At 40.1% G+C, this 20,830-nt stretch overlaps 2 protein-coding genes across 10 annotated transcripts in view; both read right to left on the bottom strand.

Annotated features, from left to right (window-relative positions):
* Positions 1–236: 236 nt before the first annotated feature.
* On the bottom strand, positions 237–12,684 carry meltf (melanotransferrin). Its single transcript, XM_031859797.1, has 16 exons — positions 10,320–12,684; positions 9,739–9,893; positions 8,951–9,050; positions 8,191–8,376; positions 7,950–8,106; positions 7,676–7,743; positions 7,382–7,566; positions 7,080–7,245; positions 6,768–6,910; positions 5,797–5,893; positions 5,516–5,710; positions 4,610–4,763; positions 4,032–4,099; positions 3,746–3,933; positions 3,174–3,366; positions 237–2,295 (listed from the first exon to the last, which is right to left on the bottom strand). Exons 1-16 carry the CDS (start codon positions 10,366–10,368, stop codon positions 2,228–2,230), a joined length of 2,172 nt encoding a protein of 723 aa, XP_031715657.1. The 5' UTR covers positions 10,369–12,684; the 3' UTR covers positions 237–2,227.
* An 85-nt stretch (positions 12,685–12,769) lies between these two features.
* LOC116390286 (discs large homolog 1-like protein) overlaps positions 12,770–20,830 on the bottom strand; it is a 95,140-nt gene continuing 87,079 nt past the window's right edge. For 6 of the 9 annotated variants that reach the window (XM_031859787.1, XM_031859789.1, XM_031859791.1 and 3 more), the window contains 8 exons: positions 20,761–20,776; positions 19,541–19,582; positions 19,065–19,115; positions 18,741–18,842; positions 18,092–18,264; positions 17,367–17,476; positions 16,979–17,070; positions 12,779–16,331 (listed from right to left, as the gene is read on the bottom strand). In XM_031859787.1, coding sequence (XP_031715647.1) covers positions 16,225–16,331; positions 16,979–17,070; positions 17,367–17,476; positions 18,092–18,264; positions 18,741–18,842; positions 19,065–19,115; positions 19,541–19,582; positions 20,761–20,776 — 693 coding nt within the window. In that variant the 3' untranslated portion in view covers positions 12,779–16,224. Of the gene's footprint in view, positions 16,332–16,978; positions 17,071–17,366; positions 17,477–18,091; positions 18,265–18,740; positions 18,843–19,064; positions 19,116–19,540; positions 19,583–20,760; positions 20,777–20,830 lie in introns of all 9 variants that reach the window. The other 3 variants (XM_031859794.1, XM_031859795.1, XM_031859788.1) reach the window with 3 other exon arrangements.

Raw genomic sequence — 20,830 nt, 5'->3', positions numbered from 1 at the left:
CAGAAAACACGACATCGTGACAAGACATGTCACGTTGGGCTCTAGAAAATTCTGATTGGCTTTTTCCACTGTTTGCTGATGTTCTATGAATTTATCAAGAAAATACTATAATTAATCAATTATGAAACTAGGGTTAAAGGCCTACAGAACTTGTACATGACGGGTCTTTGTATGACAGCTGGGAACATCTGCGGGAAAATTAATATTGATAACAAATCATTCAATGAAATAATAACTCAACAGAATGCTTTTAATATAGTTGTATTCCATTTGAACAAGGACAGAAAACAGCTCAAGTCGGCAGCTTTGTGTAGCAATACTTATGCAGACTCACTGGCCTGGCAACTAAATATTAGTTACATGTTACATCATTTCACAAAGAAATAAATCTTTATCAGGAGGAAGATAAGGCATTTGTTTCTGACAGCATGAGTCAGTACATATACACTGATATGGCATCTGAACTTCATATAAAAATAAATCTCAACATCGGAAAATACACATCCAATCAACATTAACAGCAAACTGCATCAAGCAACAGGAAGTCGAGTAAATATGACAGGAACAGGTTAGTTTGAGTTAGAAAGAGACATTTCTGGAGTGACTTGTTTGGGTTAGAGGACTTGAGAGCAGTCTAGTATAGACATGTATTTTCTTTTATAACATTAATTAATACTTTTATAGTCCTTTGACACTCTTAAATGACTAGAGATATTAAGCCAAATCCCTTCCCAAACCCAAATGGAGTCAATCCCTTTCTCTAAGTCAAACAAAATGCAAATAAAACACCACATTTAACTCTAAAAGGTAAAATCACATGTCCTTATTTGAGCCTGTTGTCTTTCCTCAACTGACACAAACTCCTCTTTAAATCATCCAGACAAAACTAAAACTCATTCACTCTCCAGCACAAACCACAGGATGTTTCCTTTATGTTCTCCCCAAATCTGATGGAACTGACCGGTGTGTCAGGGTTACCCGCTCGATTTGTGTCAAATGTGTGAACTGAAATGCTAAAAAAGTGTGAGAAATGGCTGCAGGTGGAAAGTATTCTGACTAAAGAAGTTCCCATCAATAACAAGAGAATAATTAATATATTTGAATTAATAATTCATCTTTCATTGTAGGTATTTGAGGAGAATGCATGAAGCAGACAGCCTATGGACAAACACTCATCATCACACCATCCCCAGCACAGCTCTGCGTGGAGGCAACACTAGTGCATATTCACTGATATGGCATTAGCTTATAAACTCAGCCTACACTAAGGGAAGGCCGTGTTGGTTCGCTCACAGAGCAAGTGGCAGCAGAACAGAACAGCAATCTGACTTCTATATTCACATGAAGCATTTAATAAATGGGGAACTGATCTGGGGTCAGTTACAGCAGGTAACAATCCATACAGTTTTAAAGGTACCAGTAGGAGAAAGCTTAGGCTAAGATGATTAACCCCTGACTCGAGCTCCAAACTTATTGCAGACATGAGAGACGGAACAATCATCTCATCTCTAGGGGACCTGGTCACTGATGTCAGACATATACGCAAGATAGACAGTAAAGGTAAAGCGACCTGGATCTTATTAGGAACTCTGTGGTCAACCAAAAGTTACAACATTACATGTGACTCATGTGAAGTTAAAAGTCAGTTTTGTCTGTTCTTTCTAAAATCAAACAGGCATGCACAAACCACTAAAGCAACGTAACAGGTGGCAGCATACACACTGATATGGCAGCTAACCTTCAATAAACAAAGTGGCCGTAACACCTTCTCTCATCGTGTCGAATTCACACGGGCTGAAAGCCCTTTGGCAACTAAACTTTCTTATCTGCCACGAAAAACAGGTGACAACGTGCTTCGTTTAACACTATCTAAATCCAAAGGCAATTCCAACATGTCATCCTCTCGTGTATTAAAACAACATAGAATCAGGTAGAAATGATGCAATTTTAAATAAAAAACATAGATTCAGGGATAGAAGGCTCTTCAGGAAAGCAGGGCTAAATCGGACTGGACTAGGGCTATGACGGGTGAATTGAAGAAGGTTAAATTCTGAAGATTTCTGTGTATTAATTAGAGAATATAGAAATAAACCTGGACAGAAGAGCCAGACACGGAGAGACTGAAGACACAGAAAGGGATACAGGAAATGTAAAGAAGTTAGGGATGAGGACTGGACAAAATGGGAGAGGAAGGGAGTAGGAGAGGAGGCTGGACACCTGTGTCGCATTACATCCAGACGTTGGTCAGCATGAAGCTGAACAGGGCCAGCAGCAGCAGCCATACAGAGGACATCACTGTAAGTGGAAGAGAAAGGGGAAATATTAGAGATGTTGTATATAAGAAAACAATAGAAATCAGTCGCAGCCTCCCTAAATAGTGTCTTTTAGTGTCTTTATTAATGGATACATCTTTCTGTCTTTGCTCTTCAATCTGCCCATACATTGTGATGGTTGAGAATGATGCATTTCATGCACTCAAGCATTTTCAAAATTATATCGGTAAGCCCAGTGGCTGCAACATCCATTATATCATCTGCAATATCTCAGACACCCCTGGCTGGATTTTGATGAAACAAAGAGATGTAGACACATGAAAAACTTTTTTTTTTTTTTACAATTACACTTATTGGAGTAGGGGATAGCTTTACTCACATTGTACTGTCCACACAGTCAGCTTAAACATGAGCTGCAATATAGGCCTACCAAATATTTGACAGTGTTGAACTTCTTACCACAGCAGTTTCACAACGTTGAAGTAATAGCTTGAATTTGTGGGTCATACATTTATTCGCTTTCTTGCAGAGTGCTAGTTTGATACCACTCTCAAGTATGTTGGAAGCTGGAGTCGCCGATGGCTAGTTTAGCTTAGCACAAAGAAACAAATTAAGAGAGGGACACAGCTAGCATGGGTCTGTCCCCCCCCCCCCGGTTGATGTTGAACTGGCTAACGGCATCTCCTTAGATGAAACGGAACAGGGTGAGACAAAAACATATGAATTGACGCTTCACAATGTCATTGGGAGCACTGAAAAAAGTTGAGGCCAACTCAAGTTAGTTTCTTTGTCTCAGACCCCCACAGAGGTAAAAGAAGTATTTCAAACATTAAAAACAGCAATCACTTGGATATGCATTGTATTGCGAGGAGTTATTTATGTAATTTAGTGTGATTTTACCTGCACTCGATGAGTTACACTCCATGTTGACAAGTGATTCCATGTAGCCCTGGCCCAGCCACTCCTGGTAGGTCTTTTTGTCACCAACGCCCACGAGGCGCACAGTGGAGTCTTTGAAAATGAAATCTGTGCCTTTGTAGAACTGTGAGTCAAACATCTTAAAACCAGGACCTGTGTCACTGCCGAAATATGTCTACAAGGAAACAGAGAGACATTTAGGGAATCAGAGAAAAAGAGAAACTGAATAAACACCAAAACTGACCAACACAATTGATTCCCTACATTCACTTAAAAATCTAAATGTAAGTGCAGAGACATGACCTGATCATTTTTGTACTCATTTATTGGTCAAATTCACATTACATTCACAAAGTAATCCTGTCGCAACAAGGCTCATTTTTGAGAACTCCCTGATGGTGTGTTCAAGGATGCATCAGATAGTTGAGAGTTAGCTGCTCAACAGAAGTTTTATCAATGTAATAAACAAATTCTTCTTGAGGCCAATTGGGGCCATGTAATCAATAATTATCTTTGTGCGTGAGTTATAGTGTGTAATAGCATGGACGTCTTACCTGTGCGCGGTCCAGGAGTCCATAGACAGCGTGGATGTTGGTGTCGGCCCGTACCATTACAGCGTGGGAGGGGACTCTAGCCAGGTTACAGTGTCTGTACTGTGAGACCTCTGCTTTAGTGTCCTGAGAACAGAGCAGCTGGAATTCTGTAGACTGGAGATCCACTGCCCATGATTCACCAGAGTTACCTGAACAAACACACAAAGTAAGGTGGTTAATTATGTCCCTTAAAATTATGAGACCCTTAAAAGATGAACATTTTGTATCTTAGAGTTACTTGTTTTACCATCAGTGTTTTGGAAGATAGTAGAATGTTTGATGAAAGCCACATCTCCATCTCCTTTTGCAAGACACCTGAATAGACAGACAAATTAAGTGTTTGGCATAAGTTCAAGTAACTTTTCTATTGAAGGCAACAAAGTTGCTAAGTTAGAGAACCTCCTGTATTTTGGGCCCCCTTGTTTCCAGAAATTAAAAGTCCCATTCAAAGTTACATAGACAGTTACATGAGTGACAGTTGGATCACTTCTACGACTTGAATCATCATTACAAAAGATGATACGCCAGAAGAAATATGGTTAATTGATAAAAAAGCTGAAGTCTGTGAACATAAAAACTTGTCTCAGAAGGTGCATTTCAGCACAAAATATCCAATCACACAGCTTAACATTCTGTTACATGCGCTGCTAATAACGAGTCAGCAACTGACAAATAATTAAACCGGTCATAACATAAACTTCTGGGATCTGTGAGAGTCATGTTTTCCTATGTTCAGTAATATCGTTATCATTAAATCAAATTTGAATGGACAAAACTTGAGTGAAACATGTAACCCTGATGAGGTGCAGGGGTTTGGGATGTTACCTGAAGGCACCGGTGTATCCATCATACAGGTCTTTTCCCTTCTCACATTTGTTCTGTCCTGAGCTGTCGCCCACACACACACCACACAGGTTCTCGGGGAAACCGGGCTGGTTGGCACCTGGTACACAGCTCTGCTTGAAGAACCCTCCTACCGCTAAGTGTCATGGGAACACGAAAATAGAAAATCAAAACTGGAAGAAGGAGGCAGGCTTTTAAATACATTTTAAATACATTTTAAATACATTTTATAACATAATCTTACTTTAAACGTTCATTCTATTGTTTGTTTATAACAGGGAGGAATAATCAGCCTGTGGCAACAGTTGCAAAATGTTTTCTGCAGATTTAGAGGAGCTCTAATGATGTAATATTGGATTGACAGTATTGGATTAAAGAAGGCTTTTGATACAGTGAACCATGAGTTACTCCTGTCAAAACTATCCTTTTTAAATGTCCACATTGATACAATTAAATGTATGAAATCATATCTAACAAACAGGAAGCAAAGTGTACTTATTGGCAATACCCAATCAACATACCTTAACTGCAATATTGGTGTTCCACAGGGATATATTCTGGGCCCTATTTTGTTTAGCTTGTACATTAACGACCGGCCTTTAGTCTGCCCATCTGTCAACATTCAAATGTATGCGGATGACACGTTTCTTTACATGCTAAAAAAAAGTCATTAATGGGTCATTAATCCAGTCAAAATGCTAGACATTCCCTGGTTCCAGCTTTGTACAGTAAATGCGAGGATTTGCTGCTCATCATTGTTATAAATTTAAACTGTGATCTCCATTTTCCCTACTTTCTTACATTTGATCAATTTTGAGTATTTAAACCATTGGATAGAAGACTCCAGCAAACACCTCTGCTACCCACACAGACCAGCATCCCACTGACCTTGTGGTATCTGACAGTGCTGAGGGGTGATCAGGCCTCTCTCCATCAGCGTTGCCACGGGAATGTTCCAGCCAGCCGTGCGACCGTATCCGGTGTGACAGGAGCGACGGCCACGCAGGTCGTCTAAGTTATGGATGTCAAGACTACTCTTTTTCACCACTGCCACTGCATAATATATGGCACCATCACGGTCCTCTGCAGAAAAAACAACATATATCGGTCGTGTTTGAAACAAGAAACTGTGACTATGTTTGTGTGAGTCTTTGCTTGTGTGTTTTTACCTGTGTAGCTCTCGCCGGTAGCAGGGACCAAGCCGTACTCTTTGCCTGCTGAGTAGATGTAACCTCCATCCAGAGTGATGGCATCAGCCTCATTGTTCTATACAAAAAAACGAAAAGGAACAGAAGAGATTGCGATTAAAGAACATCAGTTGGTCTTTTTATTCAATAATCACAGATTTCTGTTTGTTGGAGCCCGATAGATATACAGTATCAGTATGACCAATATCACCAATATCACCAATATCACAAGTCTCAAGTCGTAACCAAGAAGTCTTGAGCCAAGTCCAAGTCCTAAAGTTTGTGTTTCAAGTTCTAAACAAGTCATCATATGCCGTTTACCAAATCTAATTATTTTTTACAGAGAAAATACTTCCAGAGTTAGGATAACAGATAACAGAAATAAAAATGCTTGCTGTATGGATGGCATGACTTTCGGTCTGTCCACCACTCTGGTCCATATTTAAATATGTCAACAACTATCACATTAATTACAATGACATTTGGTACACACAATCATGTTCCCTCTGATTCAGCTGATATATCGTCAGCTGTCTGGCTGCTGTTCTGCACTGACAATGGCATCTTTCCCTCCTGCTTGCACAGCATTATCGACTTGCAAGTCTTTTTCATTTTCAATGTCAAAAGTCTGACTCCAGTCCAAGTCATAAGACTCTGGACCAAACCTCTTGTTTAGCCTAGAATAAGTGTCGCTGTTTCAGTTTGTCCACCAGACACCACAAACAAGTTCTGTCCTGTTCAGTACATCTTGGTCACACATCTTTAATAACCAAATCTGAGTGATGATCAATATCCAAAATGTGTGTTTATGTTACAAATATAAACTCTAAGATTCTAAGAGAGTCTAAAAGATACAGTCTTCATCAGACTCTGGTGTTTAATGCCTTTATTTGAATTGAATGAATACCACAGCAGCTGTTCCTCATAAACCAGCAGTAAGAAACATCTGTTACCTTGATTTTCTTCATGCAGTCAGTCACAGAGTCCCCGTGGACACAATTGATCTTTGGAGTCAGACCTTTACTTTGGAAGTTCACGCTCATGTCAGCACATTTCTGCTGCTCACCGCTGGACAACACACACCACCGCAGCACATCTGGGATATTTTTAGATAAATGGGTGGGTAGTAAATAAGAAAAGAAGGATTCATAGGTAAACTAGGTAGATAACCCAGTTACTAGAAGGGGTTCAAATAGAAATTAATTAATCAATACATTTCACACAAAAGCTACCAAGAAAGCCACGAGTGCCATCTTTTTTTTCACCTTCACGTTTACAGTCCATGGCTCTCAGAGCATTATTATAGAAGGGACCCATCCACTTTTTGGGGTCGTCTGACTCGGTCCCTTGAAACATGGAGGATGAATTAGAGAAGAGTACAGTTCCTCCGCCGTATGCCGCAGACGAAAACATGTTGAAGCTTGACTTTTCCTGCAGACAGCGAGATGCACTAATTTTAATCGCATAGAAAGAATCACGGCAATGTGGTTAAATGCAAGTCTTATTGCTTCACTGTTTCTTGAGATACTTTAGTAGCTGTTTAGTAGCAAGAGCTGTTTGGACGTACCAGGCCCTCCGTCAGCATGTTGAACACCACAGAAGAAGTGATGTCATTTCTGACAATAATCCCACGAAATGGGACGCGGACCAGATGGCATGTTCTCCACCGAGAGACAGGAGCTCTGGTGCCGTCACGACACAACAGCTCATAGTCTGATGAAACCAGTGTCCTTGCCCAGTCTGGACCACGACCTGGTGAAAAAAACAACATGTTCGCTAACAGACATGCTTATTAGCTAACAACAACGTGGCTGTAATAACCAACTAATTACTGACTATCCAGTTCGATGCAAGAATGTACCATCAGTGTTTTCCTCGACAGTTGTGTGTTTGATGAAGGCCACATCTCCTGCATCGTCAGCCAGACACCTACAGACACGAAACAAAAAGAAGTTGAGAATTAAGGGTGCAAGATACTTGCATAATTAGTGTTCTTTAAATCCAGGCTTTCATAAAAATTAACTTTGCTTTACTGGTAATAGTAGAGAAAAGAAAGGAGACTAGATATGTTTTGGAGTGAATGCAAATGACATGTACATCCACAGTACTGCAGAACTGTAACTTCTGTGTGTTACCTGAACGCTCCTTCATAGCTGAAGTATCTCTCTTTGTTGCTCATATCACATTTGTTCTCTCCACGATCATCTCCTTTGCACAGCTGACACAGAGATGCGGGGTCACCCACCTCAGTTGCTCCGGGGACACAGCTGGCATTGAAGAAATGTGCCACACCTGACCACACAAACACACGTCTCTCCAGCTTTCTGTATATACGTCTATGTATGTGTATATGTATGTATAGTGCATGTTTCCTACCCTGGGGGATGTTGCAGCCCACCACAGACATGTAGCCCTGGTCTATGAAATATCCTAAAGGCATGTTCCAGCCAGCTGTTCGGCCTTTACCGGTGTGGCAGCTCTTTTTTCCTGCCAGGTTGTTGATGTTGATGCCAGAATTTGCTTTCTTCACCACAGCAACTGCATAGTAGGAAGCACCGGTACCTGAGGCAACAACAAAACAGGTGTTAAAAGACATATGACGGCAAGTGCTATCAGTACTTTGACTGCAATGTACTGTACGTTCAGATGTGACATGGTTTGCTGGAGGTCTTGGGCTGCAACTGCAATATGCCAAAGGGATATTCACTCCCAAATTATAAACTCCCAAATTTCTAAAGTTGATTCATTTTTCGAGCAGGGGCCTGAGCCGGGGGCCTCGGGTCCAAGAGGCTAGCTGCCTGTTTCCAGTCTTTATGCTAAGCTAAGCTAATGGCTGACTGGCTTACATTCACATTCAGAGGAGAGTGGTACCAATCGTCCCATCTAACTCTCGGAAAGAAAGAAAATATGTGTATTTCCCAAAAAGCCAAACTATTCCTTTAAACATTAAAACAGCTATACTGAATGAGGTAACCTGCCCTTCTAATTTGATAATCCGAATTAGCAGCAACATTTGTATTAGTTTAACTCTAATAAAATCCCTTTCACACCTGTTTTTCTCTCTGACTTACTACTTCTGTCTCTTCTGTTTTCTCTGTTTGAGTTTCTCTTTCAGAATAATATAAACACTACTTACGATCAGGTTTGGATTCACTGGCAGCCATCTTGAAGGAAGCCGTCTTCCCCAGGTTGTAGATGTCAGTGCCGAACATGGACAAGGCATCTGCTTCTTTTTTCTGCACAGATACAGTAAACAAAAAGATTAACGGTGTGGTAAATATCAGTGAGTGTCCACGTTACCTTCAGTATGAAGAGACCCAATGTTAAATGACTCACGCGAACAGCTATGAAGAGTTTCTGACAAATGAAGGGTAAGAGAAGACATTATCGAACAAAACAACCATATATATGTGAGCATGACAGTCTAACTAAATAAACTAAACTGGATGAGGATTGTCAGGCTCACATCCACATGAGGTTTGAAGATTCAACTCGAGATTAAAAATGGTTTTGAAAGGAATAGCCAAGGCTACTTATTAACTGTTTAAGCTTGTTAGTTTTTTCCTTAGAACGTTGCACAGTAAAATGTATAATTCACACATCTCCCTCAGTTTGGCTCACATTTCAGCTTGAGTAACTAGGGCGTCCTGTTTTCAGATGAGAAATCTTCTAGTTTGTGGTGGTCATAAACAGCCCAGTGTGCACTTTGCTGCCTGATAACTGCATGACCTATTTAGAAGTGTATTGCAATATACCATACAACGTTAGTCCCTGTTATCTGCTGCCTGATTCAGCCACTCAAAGAATTTTATTAGCTTTTACAGTCATGTGTCCTCTGATGAGTTGACTGATTGATAGCTTACTCATTGAATGAGATATTTTACAATAAGACAGTAGAATCAGTTGTTGTTGTCAAAATCTGACCTGTAGTTTCTGAACGCAGCCCTCGACTGTCACACCGTTGACGCAGCTGAGGGACGGACGGATGGAGACATCGGCGAAAGACTGCGACATGGCTTGACATTTCCTCTGCTCTACATCTGATATGGTGCACCATCTGATGCTGCTCTGGCCAAACACTGAGAGAGACACACACAAACACACACACAGAGAGCACTCATCATTCACTTATTAAACCTTTCCACCAAAAGTTTCATGAACATATCCTGTCATCTCAAGTATCCAACAACTATGACTGTATTCTGCTATGTCAACTGTAACTTCTGCATCAGTAGGCTACAGTACAGTGCTTCCCAACCGGGGCGCCTCGTGTTTCTCACATGTTGCTTTTATCTATTCTCATTAAAACCATCATACATAAACAATAATTTGAGGTCAAATGGATAAATATGGTCAACATGATCAAGCTATAATATATCAATGGTGATCATGATAATTTTTTACTTCATGTCATGTATTCTTTACAGTATTTGTGTTTATTTGTTTGTTTATTTGCTGCTGAAGGAAACATTTTTTGTTCCTTAAGTGTATAAATGATCTCTTACCAGTTTGCAGTATGAGCAGTAGAGCTCCTGCTGTCCTCCACATGGCCATGGCTTCGTTCTCTCTTCTTCTCTCTATTGGGTAAAATAACCTCCTGTTCCCTCTCCTCTACTTTATATGATACTCTTAAGTCAAAGTCCAGCTTTTATCTTCAAGATGACTCAGCGTAAAGTCCTTGTCCGGAACTCAGAGGAGGCTGTATATATTTTAGTGATTTACAACATTACATCTACAGCATGTCATTCGGGAGTCATAACACTCTCAGCTCGAGAGTTGAACCTCTGTAGAGTTTATGAAGCGTGCCTCTCTGGTTGGTGTACCTGGTCTGACACGTCTCTGCTGCCGCTGCCTGGCTGCAGGCCAAAGTCCGGACAGAGAGGTCTTTTACAGCCTGAGAACCCCACCTCTGCTCTTCTGTGTGGTGCTTTTCCACTGATGGGGGGAAAAGGAAAGAGGGCAGTGAGGCCGTTGGTCACTGACTCACTACTCTGGCTGCTGAGAGGAACAAAACATTCTGTTTACCTGCTTTCATTGCTAACATTGACCTTGTCTCTGACGTTTAGAAATGTGTTGTGTACATTATATTTAGATGAAGTCAGTTATTCCCAAAATGCACTGTGAAGTCTTTTGATTATAACGTGGTTATTATGGTGGTTCAGGTTGCCAAGGTATCTGCCCTCCACAGCTGATGTTGTGGGTTTAAATTGGGGCTGGGGCCTGGCATGCCATCTCAGGTTATTCCACTTTAATGCACATTTTACTGCATTAAATCTTTCAAATAGCTATATACTCGTTACTTTAGTAATATTTTCCATAGTAATGTATGATAGCTTATAAATAACGATGCATTGTTATCTACCTCACTATATAAAAAAAATGTTAAAAAACAATTAGCTGCACTTTGACGTCTACCACAGTAAAATGCCACTTTTATTTAAGGATTTAAATAATTCCTTGAACCAGTACTTATTTCCTAATTCCTCCAAAAGGTCTTGTATGCGAGGCTGACTGACTGAATAAATCCCCCAAATTGACTTTTCTTCCATGCTCACGAGTATGAAGCAGTGTCATAGATCTAAATGAAATGTATGACTCTCTTTAACAAAGATGCAGAACTCAGCAGGACTCATCCTCACAGTGTGTAGTCGTACAGCAAGTAGCTGCTTCATATCAAATTATGTGTGATTACGATAGTAAAATATTTCTGGTGAAACATAAAGGAAGCCCAATTGTAAAAACATGTAATTGTTTTGATTGTTCGTCCGCGTTCATGTTCACTCTGGTATTGGGCCAACTATGGACATTACCAAAACATGAGTAATAAGAATATTAACGTTTTTAAAATGGTTTCGGCCTGTAACAAATTATGAAGGCAACACCAGTAAATATACTTCTGGTGCGTAAACCTTTAAAATAAATCAAATGTAACAGGATAGACAATGCAATTTTAAAACATAATGTGGAGCTGGGAACAGTAATAAAGTTATTGTTAGGCAGTCAATTTGGCCGCAGAAACTGACACTAGGTATTTGGGGAGTCTGCTTACGTTCATGGTGCTTCAACACTCACAAGACACAACGTGTTGGCGTGAGGATGACACAGAGTTGACAGCCAAACCAACGTGTCACAACGCTGCTATTTTCTGCATCTCAAAATTCAGCACCTACCATTAGCGGACCTGAGAATCTGCTGTCAAATCTGACCTTTTCTCTAAAATCGAAAACTTGTGAGCTGCATCACACTATACAGTTTACATGCAAAGAACCCATTTTCTTCTCATGCAAATGTTAAAACAGCAGATCTTGCTGTTTCACAATGAACCTTTCTACAGCAGGCTCTGTGTGCAGTCAAAGTACCTATAAAGACATCTTTAAAAGATTTACAATTATTGGTACGACAGGTGTTACGTTCTCTTTACATCGTTAAGTTGATTTCTTGCCAATTTTAAAGCATCTGTGTTTTATATCTCCTTTCACTCTATAGATTATGGCAGTACATTAGCCTCTGATTACCTGATTATTGCGACTTGAAACCGGATGAACTCAAGGAGAGAGATGTCAACTTTGGACCTCATGCAAGTGAATGAGGTAAGACAGCAAATGCATGTGAGATATGTGAAGAGGTCTATGGATCAACGTATTCGAGAATTGAGCTTGGAGATTCATATTTTGTAGAATTAAGGAGAATTTTCTAACAACTAAAATAGCTCAGAGCCTCCCAGAGTCACTATAGCTGCTGCAGACTCTTCAGTCAGAAAATGCTTCACCTTCCGAGCCAAGAAGCTGGGTGTCTCTGCTACATGGAGCCACATTAGACATCAATAGAGACCACTACAAACCTGCAGTAGAGGTGAAAGTAAAGCAGAATATATTCATATTTACAGATGCACATTCATTCACATTCCACAATGCAAAAAGAATAATCATCTCTGGTCATCGGTCAAGGAATTTCAATAAATCTCGATAAAGACTTTTATTTTTTTTTGTACCAAAATAGGCAGTTAGAGCAGGGATAAATATAATGTTAGCTATAGATCCATCTCTTTCATAGATTCTTTGCATCGGTGCTTTACTCTAACAGACAGTGGCATGGTCCCCTGGCTAAAACACACAGCCAGAGTCACACAGAGCGAGTCCAGTTCTGTCAACTGACAACACCACTGGTTTACTGGATTCATAGAGCATTATAGATGGAAAAACGTAATTCAGCTGGACATTCTGTGAGGAAATATTAAAGCTTTTGAAACACATGTGGTCGAAACTATTTATTATTTGGGTCTAAGAGCTACTCCGTTGACGGAACGGTCTTTCTGTACGTCTCTGGTCTCCAGTCAGTTTGGAGGAGCCGCCGCGGGGGTTGAGGGAGGAGCTGGGAAGTGGGTGGCTGACAAGGTCCGCAGGAACTTTGTTATCAAAAGCATCTTGGTATTTCAAATGTTACACTAAACAACAGAGGTTATCGTCATGTTTCAGGTAAGCGACATTTGTGACTTCGCTCTTTTTTAGCTCTGTTTTGGTCTCCACCACCTCCTGAGGGAAATACCTGGCTCTTCAGTCGGGGGCCGGACAGCTAAACAATGAACTGAAACTCACATATAAAGTTCCATAAAGCAGAAGGGAGCTGATAATTATCTGTTCACATTGTCACACTGTTTTCACATTGTCATTGTCATGTGATACATTGTTATTATATAAAAAAAATATTGATTATAGTCGCTTTAAGGGAAAAGCCAAATCGTAATCGTCTCACCTGTTGCAGATGGTTGCATTTCCAACGGTATTTTTGTGATCACACAGAAGTCTACTCTGCTCGAGGCTAAACCCCCATTTAAATAGTGTATTTCCACAGACTGTGACACTCCCTACTTTGCTTTATTAATTAATGAAACGTGCATTAAAGGTGCCCTGTAGTTTTTTTGTAAACAAACAAAAGTTGTTTGCATTCACAGCTGACCCTGCCAAATGTCGATCAGCATTATAGCTCGAAACCAATCACAAGATATGAATAATGCTGCCCATGGGTGTCAAGATGTGCATAGAGAGGGCCATGTGACTGACATGGCCAGCATCAACAGGCTACTCATACTGAAAAGTTACATTAGTGCCTGTAAAGCGGTTAACAGAGATTCATAATAAAAACATCATGTGATCCTGAAAACACCTTTGAAGATGCAACCCATTGCTGGATAACAGGTAAGAATACAACGCTTTGATTGTCCACCATCTGCCTGTATCACGGAGAGACGTTTGGAGCACTAAGGTCACAGATGGATCTAATTTCAGGTGTTGTTCATGCACACTAAAACTCATAAATCCAGCATGAAAAAAAAATCTGTTGGAAAAAAGAGCTAAACCAGTTGATCAGTGGGTGATGACAGAAGCGTTTACCAGAGTTCACCTGATGTCTTTAACCAAACAACCAATGAGCATAAAGAGTTCCCTGACCTCGTTAGCTCTTTCAAACCAACATAATAATCACTGATAGCTGAAAGAAAAGTGAGCGTATCACACATCCAAATACCTGAAACACTGGGATGGGATCAGCTCTGTCAAGATGCTTTAAGAAACCAGCCCTCATTAGTGCAACTGCAGTATGAAGGAAAGCTACAACAATGATGCTGATGATTATGATCGTGATGATAGTGATGATGAAGAAGATGATACACCGTTTGATGCTGGAGTGCTCGACTAATGTCACACTGTGAATGTGGAGGAGGAGCGAGATGAAGGCATGAGACAGAGACAAGGAGGAGGAGGACGAGGGGAGGCAGAGAAGCCCTTGTTTTGAAGAAGACATGGTTGATACATGTTTTTTAAACAGAGGATCTGGGCCCGTTGGACTTGAAATCCTTCACTTTTACCTTCTTGAGTGTGTTTAAGAAGGATTGGACAAAATATTATTGGCCAAGATGAGCGATACCGTACCTGAAGAAATATGTTTAATTCAGAATAAGGTAGTTTTAGCCTATTATTTCTGTTTGTCTGCGTTTATCAAGGTGCAAAAGACAAGAACGTAGCTGTCATTGATTCTGCTTGCAATCACATTCGATGCATCTTCATTATCTGCTCTCATCAATGTGGCACTAAATCACACTCATTATCTGTTTTCTCTGCTGTATGTCTTCCACCAACAGCATCATTTTGTTCCTTTGGTTCCCTTTTTTGTTTCCATTTCAGCCCATTATTTATCCATATTTGCATGTTTATGTATTCTAAATATATATTCGATTGTTTTTAACTTCACGTTAGTTTCTACTGGAGTTATTGAAGATTTTACACAAATAAAATGTACTTTAAACGGTATAAATGTACATGTTTTTGCAGAATCACACATGACTGAGTGAAATTTAACAGGGCAGATGTTCGGTAAATCCTTGACACGGATTGGCTGTAGGTGTAACTAATCATCTGATCACTTGAAAGTTGCTCTAAAATGTTACTCCTCCACTTTGCTGTAAATAAGAGGACGCTTGATAAATGTATCCTCAGATATACTTTTAGAAAATAACATTTTTACAAGCATCATTCTCAGAATTTTGAGAAATAAGGACTCAGGGCTCCGAATGGACTCTAAAACCATTATGAGGCTCAACACTATTTATTTTAAAGCTATCTAACTTAGTTTTCTACTTAAGTTTTGATTGAGATATCAACAAGGGTCTCAATGGTAGAAATCCTAAATTATTACTAAATGAATTATTTTCTTGCTACGTCTCTAAACAGTACTATTGTACTATAATTTCATTTTGGTCCTTGACACCAAAATGCTGGGGCACGTTATAAAGTTTTCAACTCATTTCTTAAGTCTGTAGTCTAAAGGGTGGGACATGAGAGAGAGATAGAACAAGACTAAACAGGAGCAATGCCATGAGGAAAGACAGACAGACCGGTAAGAAGATCAACATTTTGTCCCAAAAACATGCTCTTAAAGCTACAGCGTGCAAAAGTCTGCCTCTTGGTGACAATATTATCATTACAAACCCATACATGAATGCATTACCCTTCGTTAATATGAAAACAACAACGACAACAACAATAAGAAGAACAATAATGAAATCAAATCAGATAATGGTACATGTCGCCTTGATTTGAACCTCCTCCTTAAACATTAAGGAACTGAGCTGTAGGAAGATCCACCAATAGGCTGCTGGACAGACGTTAGCCCCTCCCACTTCAGGAAGTAGCAGTCCCAGATAGTCCCAGCCTCATCCGACTTCATGTGCTTGTGTAAATCGTTGTGTGTGTGTGTGTGTGTGGGTGTGTGTGCGTGTGTGTGTGTGTGTGTGTGTGTGTGCAGAAATGTGGGTTTACGAGAGAGAGAGAGAGAGAGGAAGCAGGCTGATAATAGAAAATTAGAGGAAGTGTTGAAAGAGTGATGTGTGTGATTTTGCAGTATGTGTGTGTTTATTCAAAGTCGCTCCTTGGTGGGTATCCAGATGTAAGGACCAGACTGCTCCTCAATAGTCTGCTTCACCTGCGAATACACTTCCTCTAGAGTCGAGCCATGGACAATGGCTGCAGAAAAAGAGAGATAGAGAGAGAGAGAGAGAGAGAGAGAGAGAGAGAGAGAGAGAGAGCGAGAAATGAATATACAAGAAGAACATCTACCAAAACATATCACCATGGTAGCCCACTGTGTGTGCAGAAAGAAACTATAATCAAAATCTCCATTAAAGTGGGAGTAACCTTTAAAGGTCAAAATTGGTGTATTTGAGTATGTGTGTATGTTGGATCTTTACACATAGACTTCCTTAAGATCAAGAAGTACAGCCATGTTTTAACCAAACATAATCCCTGCATGTGGAAATATAACAAACCGCTTTGTGAATATCTTGTGGTTGACTTACATAAAACTGTAACGTATAACAACTTTACAATCGTTTGCGTTCTAAACAATAATGTTATTGTTTTTGTCAAAGGAATATTTCAACACTTCTCTTTCCTGCCCAAAGTTAAATGAAAAGATGGATACTACTCTAATGTCTGTGAGTGAAGGATGGAAGCATACAGTCAAGAAACAGCTAGTCTGTAAAATAAAAATGCAAAAATGCATACCAACACCTCAGACGCTCACCAATTAAAATGTTATATCTTGTTAACTGCTGCAACTATTTCTGAACAACCTACAGTACATTGTCTGTGTACGTGTGCTTGTAACTAACCGCTGAAGAACTCTGTGAACTCATGCTCCAGTTTGACAGCTCTGTCGAAGGTCTTCCTCGCCTGGTCCTCAGTCAAACGCTTGTTCATCTCTCTGGAGAGAAAAACAAGAGTTACATATATCAAGGTGCAGAAAGATAATTTAAAACACCGTGTATACATGAAACTAAACCCTCAGCAATCTTCTTGACCTCATTGTGAAGTTCAACAGTGGTCAAATTACATTATGATGATTGACTTTTTTTACACCTACACCTACACCTATCTGCTGATGAGGAACATGTGAGTTTTAAAACAAGCAACAAAATGAACCTTATGGTGAGATTGTTCAACTCAAATACAGGATGTTGTTTATGTTAGGGTGGTAGAGTCGATGTTCCCGTTACTTACAGTATGTTGTCGACATTGTGTGGTCTAATGAACACAGCGATGGGATGGAGGCCTGCCAACTGGAGACGCTTGATCGCATTCCCTGATACATCCAGTATACAGTGTTTACCCTGGGAAAGAGACATAGAAACCGGGTTTCCATTCTATTGTCAAGCAAATTTGAAGCGAAAAAAAAATACGAATTAGGCGTGTTCCCATCAACTGGTTTGGAGTGAATGAACTCAGCTACAGCGTAGTTTGGACAGAAGTTGGCTTGTATATGACTGTAATCCTCCAGTAAACAGAGTAGAAGAAGAAGTAAAGATAGCCAACTGGAAACACCACGAGTTCATTCTGCCAGAAAGCCCCTTCTGACAGTGATCTTCTTAGGTTTAGGCAAAAAAACCTACTTGGTTAAGTCTAGGAAAAGATCAAGGCAGAAAGCCCTGAAGGCAGACTTCTCCCATACGCGTTAAATGCTCCCTACGTCAGAATTTATTCGGCAAAGGCGTTCCCATAATCCATTTTACGCATCAGCTCTTTTTAGACAAGGAAAAACCACCTCAACCAAGCTCCAATTTCTTAGAAGTTATATCAAATGTTACTGTTTCCATACAGCTTTGCTAATGCAATACTTCAAAATGTGCATAAAAATATGTGAAGGTAAACACGGCTCGATGTTATTCTGTTTCCTCTGTCCTTTGTATTCTATCTCCTCTCTGCTCACACTCTCTCGTTAAACTCACCTTGTCCGCGACTTCTTTGACCGACTGTATGCTGGTTCCATACAGATGGTTGTTATACTGTCCGGCCTCTATGAACTTGTGTTCCTGGATCTCTTGCTCCATGAGCTCCCTGGAGGACATGAAGTGGTAATCTCTGCCGTCCACCTCGTAGTCTCGCCGCGGCCGTGTTGTGTCTGAGTATCATAGATTTTCCACACATTATTCTTAACACAAACCTTTTTTACCTTAAACCATGAAGTGTATTTGCTCAAACCTGACCAATCGTTTCCCAACATTAACCACGGGGCATTTCTGCAAGCATGATATGAGGCTGATGAGAAACGTACTTAATTATATATATTTTTTTAGAAACATCTAAATTCTGCCAAAAGTTTTCCTGACGACTGTGTTGCTATTTCACCAATAAAATCACTTAAGTCATCCTGCTGACTCCTCAGTCTGTTTGCGTCCTATCCCCGTTGCGCTGTATAAACAGCTGTAACATTTACTTTTAGTTAACTTCTTTGATCAGCTGTTATTACAGCATTATAAACACGATGTTATAGTTTTCATAATGAACCTTTGCCTTGTGTGGGATTCATCATATAACTTAAGCAGAAGTTGTACTTTGCCCGTCCGCGAGGGTCCGCTATAGGCTTAAGATACTCACGTGGGACGCAGGAGCCAAACTTGTCAGGGAACTCTGAGATGAGGTCATCGTTGATCCGATCTTTCATTGGTCCGAGTATGATGACTGGCCGCGTGTAATTAACTGGAATATGACACACAGAACCAGGTCAACACAGACAAAGATACCCAGTATGTTGAGTAGACAGTAATATAAGTTACTAACACATATATTATATCAAAATGATAATTTGTGTATGTGCTGTTGATTGCTTTCAGTAACCCTACTTCCCAAGACGGAGTAACATAAAGACAAAACAACCTTGAGAAACTAAAATTAAAAGATGATGTGAAGTTAAGCACTGACCCTCTTGCTGCATGACAGGTTGGTAAGTGAGCAAGATCTCCTCCTGGCCAGCTGATCGGATAAAGAGAAATGATGAACACATTTAGAGGCACAGCGGGCGGGATTATTGACAACAAAACACACCCGAACCTTTCCTACTTTTGGACTGAACTTCTGCAACAGCTCTGGCTGGAGAAGCAGAGAAAGGTAACTTACACACAAACACATGCGCGCTCGCACACACACACACACACACACACACACACACACACACACACACACACACACACACACACACACACATATAAAAACACAATAATCACAACACACAATAAATACATGTGCATGTATGCATGACACACCCACAAGCACACACAGAGAAACACACACGAATAAAATCAAAACTGAACAAGAACGAGCAAAGAAGGAAGAGAGAGAGAGAATAAAAGAAAGAAAGAAAGAATGAAAGAAAGAGATAGCGGAGGGTCTAGACTTACAGGAACTACTCTCATTATCGCTGGTGCCAGAGGTTACCAGCTCTGGAAGGACAAGACAGGTCAGAGTCAGCAACACACACACATACAAACACACAGATTCAGACAGAAACGCACAGACTTACATTGTTTCTATATGTCACACAACCACTGACACACTTTCACTTCTGACAGAAAACATCAGACACACAATATCATTCCATCCATCCGTTTTCTAGATTCGCTCATCCTGGTCAGGTGAGCAGGAGGCCGGAGCCTTTCCCAGCATGCAGCCTGCAATCCCAAAGGCCTGAACCTTACAGCCTCAAGGAGACAACATGGTTAACCACTTTCTTTAAAATGTCTACTTTATTACATTAATAAAGGCACAAGTCCAGAGGAAAAGAAGTTGGCCAAATATTCGTGCATCAACTATTGTACTTTTCCTAATGTAACAAAGGAGAAATTCTAAACACCCACTTCTTTCAAACACTACACCTCCAGTTGGTAATGCTATTATTACAAACTTCCCAGAAACAAACGTTACAAAACACTTAAAGTAATAGAAAGTAACTAAGTGCATTTACTCAAGTACTATACGTAAGTACAATTCTGAGGTATATGTTATTTACTTAAGTATTTTAATCTTATGCTGTGTTGTACTTCTACTACAATAAATCTCAGAGGAAAATATTGGACTTTTTACACTCAAGTTAGCTGCTTTACAAATTAAGATTTTAGAACACTCAACATCTATAAAATGATCCTCCAATTACTTTTACTTAGAAACTTTAAGTACACTTATGTACTTACACTTAAGTATAATTTATAATCCAGGAGAAAGTACTTCTTAATTGTGGTATTAATGCATTCTTCAATACTACCACTGTATTTGTTTTGTGTACTATTGCAGTTTTTGTTAAAAATCCTGTTCCAATATTTCCACAGTTTTACCGACACACTTTGTATGTTATGACTGGCTAATTTGATGAGCTATCCTGGACAGTGGCCTTATGGATTCAAATTTTTACAGTTCTTTCAATCTACTTTACTGTCCATTTCAGATCTCCCTCTTCTTCCCTCTCCATCATGCTCCTCTTCCTCCATCCCAGAGCAGGATTAAGGAGAAGGAGTTTGAAGGAGGAGAGTGGAGGTGAAAGGTGCGAAAGTGTCAATCCGGATTGCTGAAGAGCTGAAGTTACATATTCTGACCCGCAGGTGTCACTGATGGAGAGAATACCTACCTTTATCATCCTGATCCTGGTGAGAGAGAGAGAGAGAGAGAGAGAGAGAGAGAGAGAGAGAGAGAGAGAG

This window comes from Anarrhichthys ocellatus, unplaced genomic scaffold, assembly GCF_004355925.1.
Source record: "Anarrhichthys ocellatus isolate YVR2014 unplaced genomic scaffold, GSC_Weel_1.0 scaffold22, whole genome shotgun sequence".
Classification (NCBI taxonomy): domain Eukaryota; kingdom Metazoa; phylum Chordata; class Actinopteri; order Perciformes; family Anarhichadidae; genus Anarrhichthys; species Anarrhichthys ocellatus.
Note: the sequence above shows the minus strand (reverse complement) of the source record. Positions and strands in the feature narration are given on the sequence as shown.

What these genes read in the sequence shown, in the direction of transcription:
- meltf (XM_031859797.1), bottom strand. Translation starts at nt 10,368, where the DNA reads ATGGCCATGTGGAGGACAGCAGGAGCTCTACTGCTCATACTGCAAACT. An exon ending in CAGTGAATCCAAACCTGATC is followed by an intron (nt 8,377 to 8,950) that starts GTAAGTAGTGTT and finishes TTGTTGCCTCAG; the next exon opens with GTACCGGTGCTTCCTACTAT. An exon ending in CATGGACTGTAAACGTGAAG is followed by an intron (nt 6,911 to 7,079) that starts GTGAAAAAAAAG and finishes AAAATATCCCAG; the next exon opens with ATGTGCTGCGGTGGTGTGTG.